This window comes from Poecilia mexicana, unplaced genomic scaffold (assembly GCF_051168715.1).
Source record: "Poecilia mexicana isolate PSO_F unplaced genomic scaffold, ASM5116871v1 scaffold_7, whole genome shotgun sequence".
Taxonomy (NCBI): domain Eukaryota; kingdom Metazoa; phylum Chordata; class Actinopteri; order Cyprinodontiformes; family Poeciliidae; genus Poecilia; species Poecilia mexicana.
The window spans coordinates 29,898,215-29,910,493 of NW_028263376.1; the positions used below are offsets into that span (position 1 = coordinate 29,898,215).

At 36.7% G+C, this 12,279-nt stretch overlaps 2 protein-coding genes across 2 annotated transcripts; both read left to right on the forward strand.

Annotated features, from left to right (window-relative positions):
- The first annotated feature begins 659 nt into the window (after positions 1 to 659).
- On the forward strand, positions 660 to 7,149 carry LOC106912251 (taste receptor type 1 member 1-like). The gene is made up of 6 exons (XM_088007433.1): positions 660 to 954; positions 2,449 to 2,746; positions 2,869 to 3,594; positions 4,018 to 4,224; positions 4,911 to 5,031; positions 5,274 to 7,149. The coding sequence occupies exons 1-6, from the start codon at positions 776 to 778 to the stop codon at positions 6,197 to 6,199; spliced, it is 2,457 nt and encodes an 818-aa protein (XP_087863559.1). The 5' UTR covers positions 660 to 775; the 3' UTR covers positions 6,200 to 7,149.
- A 132-nt stretch (positions 7,150 to 7,281) lies between these two features.
- LOC148158471 (taste receptor type 1 member 1-like) lies at positions 7,282 to 11,743 on the forward strand. The gene is made up of 6 exons (XM_088007435.1): positions 7,282 to 7,927; positions 8,179 to 8,476; positions 8,615 to 9,340; positions 9,765 to 9,971; positions 10,660 to 10,780; positions 11,023 to 11,743. Exons 1-6 carry the CDS (start codon positions 7,749 to 7,751, stop codon positions 11,487 to 11,489), a joined length of 1,998 nt encoding a protein of 665 aa, XP_087863561.1. The 5' UTR covers positions 7,282 to 7,748; the 3' UTR covers positions 11,490 to 11,743.
- The last annotated feature ends 536 nt before the right edge of the window (positions 11,744 to 12,279 follow it).

Below are 12,279 nucleotides of genomic sequence, written 5' to 3' on the forward strand. Positions count from 1 at the left end.
TCCTGAGGTGATTGGTTTCCGAAATGTTTGAACTAAACAGAGTCCAGTAATAAGTCACAAGTAATGAGGTCGTTAGCAGGACTCCGGAGAAACCTGACTGCACTGAGGAGGTGATTCAGCTGTTGGGTTCAGGTGTGTTGGACCAGGGAGACGTCTAAGAGTTGCAGGACACCGGCCCTCGACGACCAGGATTGCCCACCCCTGGTATAACCTCTAATGTAAGATTAGAATCTCACTAATGAAGTGATTCTCCATAACCTTAGAGCTACTTTGGATGACTGAAGTCTCTACGCTGGACCATCCTCCAATTTACAAAGCACCAGTCCCTTAGAAGCAACCTTGTAAGTTGAGTACTGTATGGTTATAAAATCAGACTTAGTTCGGCGGCTACTGTTTTTTATTCAAAAGACTTTCTTTCCCCAATATTAGACATAAGAGCGTGAGAACTAAATCTCTTTTTCTTTTAAAACTCTTTATATGTTTAAATAAAAATGGCTCTGCTCAGAAGACCGATTCATGTTGGTGGTATCAGACCAGAAAGAACAGACAATGTGTTGTTTATTGAACAAGTATTTGGCAGCAGCAGATATTTTGCATGCTTATTTGTAACTTATCAAATGTGACAGTCATGTCGCTAGTGCACCTACAGTTTATTAAAATTTTTATGAGGGCTTTTTTATGAGAACTCTTCATGAGCCAAGTTCAACCTTTAGTGTAAAAGACGAGGCAAATGGGGAAGGAGTTCACAACAGAGTGGTAACCAAAATCGACGACAATGAAAAGGATTTGGACTCACATTTGTCTGCTGGGATGTTTACTGCAAGCTTTGACTGAGCCTGTCTCAGCCTCAGAGTTTGCTTTGGATGGAGATTTTTTTATTGGAGGACTTTTTGACATTCATCGAGTCAATGATGGCATTTCTTGGGACAGACCAGAGACCATCATCTGCTCAAGGTGGGTCATTTTACTTTGATAGATATCTTGACATGATTAAACAAATGAAAAATGTGAGGATTTGGATTCCTCCTCCTTCAGGAGGAAATCCTGATATTAAGTCCAGACAAGATTTAATATCCAACCTTAATGTTTGACTAAGCAATCCTTTCAGCTGTTCTAAAATTCATAGTCCTTATGTCCAGGGTATACACACAACACAAAGTGATTCTTGAGAATAGGGACAAAACAGGTCCTATGGATAAAGCACAAAATTTGAATAAAATATACACAAAATATATTTTTTTCAAATATCTGACTCAACTAACCTGGGTCATGTGAGCACAACAATGTATATTTTCCTGGTATTTGCTGAATATTTTTTATTTTAAATATTGTAGTTGGTGGATGATGCCTGTAAAAGCCCTTGTCCAGAAGCAGAACTCAACACATTATAATAGTTTAAAACAATTAAAGAAATACTAAAATTATATACTGTGACAATTAAGTATAAGTAGTCATATAAATAATTATAGAGATATCAATGAATTGAATTAAAAATCATTTTTATATATTTTCCAACTCCATTGAAATTTGTCCCTAGTTTTTGTCAACACCGTCAGACATGAAAAGAATGTAAAAAAAAAATCAGGCATTATTGGGGGGCACCAGAACTTCTGAGGACCCCATGACGTCGTCTTTTCTCTTCCTTTGCTAACAGGGCTAGTTAGCTCTGGTTAGCTTATGTTATTCTTTAGTTTTTTCTTCTGTTTTATTCCTTAGTTGCTCGTCACAACCATGATGTGTCAACTCCATAACTGATAATTTACAAAACTTTGATAAAATTTTGTGAAATAAAAGCTTAATTTTGGTAAAGTGTAAAGATTTCATGGACCTGACGAGCTACAGTATGGCCTCCTTCAGAAAAACATCATATAAATTGAGGTAGTTTGGCTTTTTGTCAACTCCATCAGAGTTTGTGTGACTCTTTCAGTGAAATTGTTGTCAGATCTCACTTAAATGTGCAATTAATTCATTTTAATGTATTTTACATGAATTGCATTACTTCACATGTACTAAGTTTTTCATTTTATTCACTAGTTTGTCACCACCTTCAGTTCTGTGTCAACTCTGTCATGCACTGTCACCTCCATCAGATGGACTTTTTGTTATTTTTGGTTTTAAGTAATATTTCTTTTGTTTCTTGAGAAGCATTTATATGTAAAATGAGTAAAGATATCACTATTAGGGTCATTAAAATGATTTTTTATTTATTTTTGTCAGATGGTAATGACAACATTCTAGGTCAGGTTGATTAAAAATGTAATTTAAAAAAAAAAATGTTGCAACTTGGAGCCTGGACCTTAGCATCTTTACATTTCGGAAACATTATTTGTCATATTTGCATACATAATGTTGAGAAATAGCAAAAAAAATTATGGGAAAATTTAAACCCATTTTGTCCCTATTCTCAAGAATCACTGCTATATCTTTGTCTTTTTTTTCTGTTGACAGCCAACCTTTCATTCTATCAAGTTATCGGAGATTTCAGATGATGAGATTCTCTGTAGAGGAAATCAATAACTCTACAAACTTACTACCAGGTGTAACTCTTGGCTATGAAATATTTGACCACTGCTCAGACAGACAAAATTTCCCTGGTATTTTTAACCTCATCTCTGTTAATGGTTTCATCCAACCTTGGAATGAATCACTGAGGAACTCGTCAAAAATGATTGCAGTGGTTGGAACGTATACCAGCACAGCGACGCTGAGTTTTGCTCCTTTGTTCATGACGGATCTCATTCCTCTGGTGAATATCTCAGCTCTCATCAATTGTTCTTAACACTAAATGTATGTATTTATTTCGTTTATTTAAGATCTTTTTTTTTTATGTAATTTTTGAGAAAATGTATCTCCATTTCTCATTAACAGGTCAGTTATGGGGCTTCTAGTTCTGTCTTCTCAGAGAAACTTAATTTCCCATCTTTCTTAAGAACAATACATCCTAACAAAGATGTTATAGAGATTGTTCTGATGATTTTGAAAGAATTCAACTGGCGCTGGGTTTCATTCCTTCACATTGATGATGATTACGGCAGAGACGGCCGGGATTTGTTCATCAACATCATCGAGAAAACAGAGATCTGTCTGGCCTACACAAAAGGCCTTGATACTTACACAAATTACACAAAACTTTTCCAAATTGTTGAGCCACTCGGAGTTAATGTCACGATTGTTTTTGCAACAGAACAGACGGCTGAAGCCCTCATCAAGGCCGCCATAGAGCACAACGTCACCAACAAAGTGTGGATAGCTGTGGATGCCTGGTCCTTACACAAGAAGCTTCCCAAAGAAGATGGAATCAGAAAAATTGGGACTGTAGTTGGGATTGCTGAGCCATTAATAACAATACCAGGCTTCAGTGATTTTATACGTTCTTTTAAAGCCCAGTCTCAACAGGAAGATGCAAATAAAGGAAAGTTCTGCAATCAGGTCTGCAACTGCACCAGTGTGACAGCTGAAGATATCATCAATGCAGACCCATCGTTCTCTTTTTCTGTTCACACTGCTGTGTATGCCATCGCCCATGCTTTACATACTGTCCTGCAATGTGGAGCTGGCAAGTGTAACAGAAACACAAAGGAACAACCACACATGGTGAGTTTATACTCCATTAAATGACTAATTTAATTTAAATTTTAAAAAAATATAGAAAATCTTAAATGTGTATTTCCTTGCCCCATATTCTCCCATTCTCATTGGTTGGCTCCTGGTCAACGTTTCACTGACAATCTAGTTGTCATCTCTGAATATTCAACTAATCATCTTGCAGTCTCACCCTGGCATAAGAATAATAGAAAATATACAAAAACTTCAGGTGAAGACAATGGATGATTAATTGAATTTTAAGTTGAAATTTAAATATCTTAGAAAAGATATATGAAGCAAATAAGAAAAGTGCAAATCTAACACCACTTTGAATTAAGTCATAATTAATATCACTTAATTTAAAGTAAAGGTAGTTGGAAATAATATACTTCTCCATTTAAAAGTAACCTGATTTTGTTTTTCCAACTGCAGATGTTAACAGAGCTACGGAGATCAAATTTTACACTCCTGGACCAGAGGATTCAGTTTGACGAGAACGGTGACCCCAAGTACGGATCGTATTCAATAGTTTTCTGGAACCAGAGCGGCGATGCAGAGGAGGTCGGCTTTTACAAGTTCCCCCCTTCTCTCCAGTTCTTCATCAACAAGAGCAAAATCAAGTGGCATGGAAATGGGGAGGTAAATGTTATGCATTTGATTTTCTTGTTACTGCATGTAAGCATGATCTGAAATCATGATAAAAAATGCAATGTGAGGAACACATGCACAGGAAATGGCAAACCACCAAATATCAGTTCATTATGGGAGTAAAATTAAATCCTGTGTGTTTCAGAAGGAAGCGTTAAAAGCGTCAAAATAAATTTTCTTGCAGCGAAATAATCTTTTGTTGAAAATTAGACAGAAAGCACACCTTTACCATGAGAATGTTTTAGTGTAACAGATGCAATTTTTTAAAACTTTTTAAGGATTGCACTTTCTGGCAGATATGGGTAACTAAAATATCTTCTTTTGTTTTAATTTCCAATCTCAAAAGTCATCTGTCTTACTGAACTAAGCTGGTTCAGAAACAAGTGTACGTTGCATCATAGAGGGAGAGCAGCTTTTAAGGGGTGTGCTCTATGAAACCTAGATGGCTACAAGGCTCCTCGGTCTGGTTAATTCACAGGGGGAAGCAGGGTGGGACACCCAAATTAAGGTAATTAGGAACTATATGAATCTTCCTCGATAGGCCAGATTAAACCGAGTTTGCCTCCGTTGTGGACAGGGTAATAACCAACAGACTTAGTGAATTTGTCCCATCGTAACTATGAGAATTAATTTTAGTTTCTTTTGTTTTTATTCTGCTTGATGCTGAACTTGCACAGGTGCCTGTGTCGCTCTGTTCAAAGGAGTGTCCTGAAGGGTCTGCAAAGTATCAGGAAGGAACCCAGAAATGCTGCTTCAATTGTACCATTTGTCCAAGAGGAACTTACATTAATAGTACAGGTAAATAAAAATGTTAAACATTTGAAGATAATCTTATTGTTTTAATACATCCGCTTCTCATTTCCCATGTATAAAATATATTTTATTTTGAGTCTAACTCTAACACATTAACACAGAAAATGCTCAGGAGTAAAATATGGTGACATTTACTGTATGTGTTAAAATCAAACCATTAGAGACATTTTATTAGAACATGCAAAGCTAAATAGTTGCTCTGACTATAGATGTGTTGTTTACAACAGTGGATCCTAACAACTGCATCAGCTGTAAGGAGACGGAGTGGTCTGAAGCAGGAAGTACGTCATGCAGTGAGCGGCTGGTGGAGTACGTTCCTTTCTCACATGGTGGCGCTGTGGTGATCAACCTCGGAGCTTTGATCTTCATAGGTCTCACAGCAGCCATATCTGCTCTCTTTATACACAATTACAAAACACCTGTGGTCAAATCTGCTGGTGGTCCAATGTGCTTCCTCATTTTAGCGTGCCTGAGCCTGTCTAGCGTTAGCGTGTTCTTTAACTTTGGTAAACCCACGCCTGCTTCTTGTGTCTTGAAGTATTTCCCATTTTTGTTCTTCTTTACTATTTGTATTGCATGCTTCTTAGTACGTTCTTTTCAAATTGTTTTCGTGTTTAGAGTAGCTACTGATTACCCCACCTTCCTCAGCTGGTGGAAGAAATGCCATGGGCAGTGGTTGGTCATTATTGTCATATCAGTCGTTCAAGCAAGCTTACTCATTACTGGATATTCCTCGGCCCCCCCGAAGCCTGGCAATATTACACTTCCAGAGACAAAAACAATCACACTTTGTTGTGATCAACATTTTCAAGCTACGTCTGGTTTTCTGATTTTGTTTTCAATATTGTGCTGTCTTTCCTTCATTTTCTCCTATATGGGAAAAGAGCTGCCAAAGAATTACAACGAGGCCAAATCGATAACGTTCTGCCTCCTGTTGCTGGTCATAATCTGGATCATATACGCCACAACGCACCTGCTTTACCACACACAGTACACCTCAACTCTTAATGCTCTGGCAATACTTTGCAGCCTCTACTCGTTTCTCTTCTGGTATTTCTTGCCAAAGTGTTACATTATTGTTTTTGAACCACAGAAAAACACACAGCCGTATTTCTTAAATCTTATTAAGAGTTACAGTGAGACATCTTCCTGATAACCTCACAGTTTAGCTATGTTTTTAATTCCCTTTGACATATTTATTTCTGACTGGTTTTCAATGATGCGTTCAATAGATCTCCATCATCTATAATAACTATGTTTCTGAAGAAGCAGTGCTGATATTCGGCAAAAAACAGAGATTCCTTTCCAAAGTTGCCTATGAACATGTATTGTCTCTGTTAAAACATATTGAATACACTAAATTGCATTTGAACTAAATCTTTAAAAAATCAATAGAGAACTGAAGATTAAAAGACAGCAGACAGAAGATCTTAGATAAGTCTAACCCAACCTGGATGCTCCCTCAGAGCTGACTGGGACTCTTGACCTTGTGGTAAATATTTTTCAAACTACAGTTTAAGTGTTACTGTAGTCTCTTGTGCTGGAGTTGGATCCCCTGGAGCTATGGTTCAGCTCTGAGTAGTTGTAACACTAAACTGTAAATTCTCTTATCTTCACAGCTCATGACAGTTATATATTAAGGCATTTAAAAGAGAATTAATAGGGCTATGTATATAAAAAATCGATTATCTAGAGCATTATTGATTAAAAGTATTCATCTGTGAATGCTAAGTTTTCTCATACTTAATTTTGTAAATTACTTTGAGTTCTTCTGATTTTAATATTGTGTATTTTTGCTGTTTATTTCCTCAGTTTATCTGTAGAAGGACATCATTTATCAGTGGCTGACCTCTGCAGGCCTAAACATTATCATAACAAATATTTATAACCTAAATTATAACTTTTTTTTTTCAATTAAAAATTTATTTACTTCCACAATTCTATTCTCTTTTTTTGTCATGTTTCTCTTGGCTGCTCTGATTCCTGCACGTCTCTGTGGATGATCCATATTTTTTTTCATTCTCTAAGTGCTGCCAGGGGCAATCTAATCTGCTCAGGGCCTTTAGTACTGAACTACATTAATTAAACTATGAAACAACAGAACTTTTTTTATTTTTGTTTTGTTTTTTAACCAATCAGCTTTCAAATTTGCCTCCACTGTTCAGCTGGAAGACCCACAATGACATGAGAAGCTTTCTGCTCTCTAAAACCCTGGACCATCCTCCAATTCACCAAGCGCCAGTCCCTTAGTAGCATGATATCCTGGATACGTTGTAAAGTTGATTTTTTGTAACAATTTATAAAATTAGGCTTAATTTTGGCAACAACTGTTTTTTTTAAAACATATGTTTTCCTGAACCTTAAATAGACATAAGAGCGTGAGAACAAAATTTCTTTCTCTTTTTAACTCTTTATTTATTTAAAAATAGCTCTGGTGAGAAGACTGATTCACGTTGGTGGCACCAGACATGCACACAGACAATGTGTTGTTTATTGAACAAGTATTTGGCAGCTGTAGATATTTTGCATGCTTATTTACAACTTATCAAATGTGACAGTCATGTTTATGACATGTTCAGCTCCAGCTTAGTAAAATACTTATCCGAGCTCAACTCTTCATGAGCCAAGTTCAACCTTCAGTGTAAAAGACAAGGCTAATCGGGAAGGAGTTCACAACAGAGTGGTAACCAAAATCGACGACAATGAAAAGGATTTGGACTCACATTTGTCTGCTGGGATGTTTACTGCAGGCTTTGACTGAGCCTGTCTCAGCCTCAGAGTTTGCTTTGGATGGAGATTTTTTTATTGGAGGACTTTTTGACATTCATCAAGTCAGTGATGGCATTTCTTGGGACAGACCAGAGACCATCATCTGCGCAAGGTGGGTCATTTTACTTTATTTTGATGGATGTCTTATGAACAAATACAATTTGCTTGGCTTACAAGCTTTAACTTTACTGAAGCACCATGAAAACATTTAACAATTTCCTTCCTTGTGTTTTGTGAAACTAAATGTTTGACTAAGCAATCCTTTCAGGTGCAATACAATTTATAGTGCTAAAGTACTGAGTGCCTACAGGAACCTAAATATGAATAATAAACTATATCCTTGTCTTTTTTTTCTGTTGACAGCCAACCTTTCATTCTATCAAGTTATCGGAGATTTCAGATGATGAGATTCTCTGTAGAGGAAATCAATAACTCTACAAACTTACTACCAGGTGTAACTCTTGGCTATGAAATATTTGACCACTGCTCAGACAGACAAAATTTCCCTGGTATTTTTAACCTCATCTCTGTTAATGGTTTCATCCAACCTTGGAATGAATCACTGAGGAACTCGTCAAAAATGATTGCAGTGGTTGGAACGTATACCAGCACAGCGACGCTGAGTTTTGCTCCTTTGTTCATGACGGATCTCATTCCTCTGGTGAATATCTCAGCTCTCATCAATTGTTCTTAACATTACGTAACACACTTGGTGTTCCTTTTTAATTAGTTTCAAATCTTTTTTCTGATTTTAGAAAGCAATGTTTTAGAATAAACAATGCCAGTTTCTCGTTAACAGGTCAGTTATGGAGCAGCCACTTCTGCCTTTTCAAAGAAACTTAATTTCCCATCTTTCTTAAGAACAATACATCCTAACAAAGATGTTATAGAGATTGTTCTGATGATTTTGAAAGAATTCAACTGGCGCTGGGTTTCTTTCCTTCACATTGATGATGATTACGGCAGAGACGGCCGGGATTTGTTCATCAACATCATCGAGAAAACAGAGATCTGTCTGGCCTACACAAAAGGCCTTGATACTTACACAAATTACACAAAACTTTTCCAAATTGTTGAGCCACTCGGGGTTAATGTCACGATTGTTTTTGCAACAGAACGGACGGCTGAAGCCCTCATCAAGGCCGCCATAGAGCACAACGTCACCAACAAAGTGTGGATAGCTGTGGATGCCTGGTCCTTACACAAGAAGCTTCCCAAAGAAGATGGAATCAGAAAAATTGGGACTGTAGTTGGGATTGCTGAGCCATTAATAACAATACCAGGCTTCAGTGATTTTATACGTTCTTTTAAAGCCCAGTCTCAACAGGAAGATGCAAATAAAGGAAAGTTCTGCAATCAGGTCTGCAACTGCACCAGTGTGACAGCTGAAGATATCATCAATGCAGACCCATCGTTCTCTTTTTCTGTTCACACTGCTGTGTATGTCATCGCCCATGCTTTACATACTGTCCTGCAATGTGGAGCTGGCAAGTGTAACAGAAACACAAAGGTACAACCACACATGGTGAGTTTATACTCCATTAAATGACTAATTTAATTAAAATTTTAAAAAAATATAGAAAATCTTAAATGTGTATTTCCTTGCCCCATATTCTCCCATTCTCATTGGTTGGCTCCTGGTCAACGTTTCACTGACAATCTAGTTGTCATCTCTGAATATTCAACTAATTATCTTGCAGTCTCACCCTGGCATAAGAATAATAGAAAATATACAAAAACTTCAGGTGAAGACAATGGATGAATAATTGAATTTTAAGTTGAAATTTAAATATCTTAGAAAAGATATATGAAGCAAATAAGAAAAGTGCAGATCTAACACCCACTTTGAATTAAGTCATAATTAATATCACTTAATTTAAAGTAAAGGTAGTTGGAAATAATATACTTCTGCGTTTAAAAGTAACCTGATTTTGTTTTTCCAACTGCAGATGTTAACAGAGCTACGGAGATCAAATTTTACACTCCTGGACCAGAGGATTCAGTTTGACGAGAACGGTGACCCCAAGTACGGATCGTATTCAATAGTTTTCTGGAACCAGAGCGGCGATGCAGAGGAGGTCGGCTTTTACAAGTTCCCCCCTTCTCTCCAGTTCTTCATCAACAAGAGCAAAATCAAGTGGCATGGAAATGGGGAGGTAAATGTTATGCATTTGATATTCTTGTTACTGCATGTAAACATGATCTGAAATCATGATATAAAATACAATGTGAAGAACACATGCACAGGAAATGGCAAACCACCAAATATCAGTTCATTATGGGAGTAAAATTAAATCCTGTGTGTTTCAGAAGGAAGCGTTAAAAGCGTCAAAATAAATTTTCTTGCAGCGAAATAATCTTTTGTTGAAAATTAGACAGAAAGCACACCTTTACCATGAGAATGTTTTAGTGTAACAGATGCAATTTTTTAAAACTTTTTAAGGATTGCACTTTCTGGCAGATATGGGTAACTAAAATATCTTCTTTTGTTTTAATTTCCAATCTCATAAAAGTCATCTGTCTTACTGAACTAAGCTGGTTCAGAAACAAGTGTACGTTGCATCATAGAGGGAGAGCAGCTTTTAAGGGGTGTGCTCTATGAAACCTAGATGGCTACAAGGCTCCTCGGTCTGGTTAATTCACAGGGGGAAGCAGGGTGGGACACCCAAATTAAGGTAATTAGGAACTATATGAATCTTCCTCGATAGGCCAGATTAAACCGAGTTTGCCTCCGTTGTGGACAGGGTAATAACCAACAGACTTAGTGAATTTGTCCCATCGTAACTATGAGAATTAATTTTAGTTTCTTTTGTTTTTATTCTGCTTGATACTGAACTTGCACAGGTGCCTGTGTCGCTCTGTTCAAAGGAGTGTCCTGAAGGGTCTGCAAAACATCAGGAAGGAACCCAGAAATGCTGCTTCAATTGTACCATTTGTCCAAGAGGAACTTACATTAATAGTACAGGTAAATAATAATTTTAAACATTTGAGGATGATCCCATTGTTTTAATACATCCGCTTCTCATTTCCCATGTATAAAATATATTTTATTTTGAGTCTAACTCTAACACATTAACACAGAAAATGCTCAGGAGTAAAATATGGTGACATTTACTGTATGTGTTAAAATCAAACCATTAGAGACATTTTGTTAGAACATGCAAAGCTAAATAGTTGCTCTGACTATAGATGTGTTGTTTACAACAGTGGATCCTAACAACTGCATCAGCTGTAAGGAGACGGAGTGGTCTGAAGCAGGAAGTACGTCATGCAGTGAGCGGCTGGTGGAGTACGTTCCTTTCTCACATGGTGGCGCTGTGGTGATCAACCTCGGAGCTTTGATCTTCATAGGTCTCACAGCAGCCATATCTGCTCTCTTTATACACAAATACAAAACACCTGTGGTCAAATCTGCTGGTGGTCCAATGTGCTTCCTCATTTTAGCGTGCCTGAGCCTGTCTAGCGTTAGCGTGTTCTTTAACTTTGGTAAGCCCACGCCTGCTTCTTGTGTCTTGAAGTATTTCCCATTTTTGTTCTTCTTTACTATTTGTATTGCATGCTTCTTAGTACGTTCTTTTCAAATTGTTTTCATGTTTAGAGTAGCTACTGATTACCCCGTTATTGTAGGTGCATATTTATTCATATGTAGTGGATACATTACAAGAAGGCATTAAAAAATAATAAGGCTGCTATGCAATGTAAAAAGTCGTATATTTGGAACAGTTCTGATTGAAAGTATTGAGGTGTGATTCTTATGTGTTACTTTGAGTTCCAATGTAAATATTGTGTATGTTGTTCATTCATTCATAGAATTTTATATAGATAATTCATGAACCCCATGGTAAATAAAACACGAATGCCTGTTTATGAGATTTTTAATTGCTGTGTAGCTCTATTTTTGTGGAATAAAAATGTTTATACAACATTATGTCTGGGTGGATAGATGGATCAATTTATTTCTCTAGTTCCAAATCACAACAAATGTCATCTCAGTAATTTCCAAGAAAAAAAAAGCTCCAATTTATGTCATATGTATAAAATCAAATTTCATCCAAATTTCCTTCCAATCAAGTTAATTCATTCCAGTCTGTTCTAATAACACACACTTCAGTTCAATAGCACACTACAGACAATGTTAGTTAATCATATTATGCTCACTGGTACAAAAAAGTCTTATATATCAAATGAAGGCCAAAGCAAGTTCCAATATTGCTGCAATGCCCTCTACCTGATGGAGCACAGGATGACAGTGGAGAGAAGCCACTTCTTTTTAGCAGGAAGAAACTTTTCAACAGTATTTTTTGTAACTGTGTGGGTTTAAAATGACCTAAATGAGATGGGGGGGGGATACACAGGTCCAGAATAGTTTTATATTGAAAAGAAAAATAGCACAAAATGCTAAATGGAAACAACATAGTTGTCAATAAATTTCTTTAGAGGAAAAACACAAATGAGTAATACTTA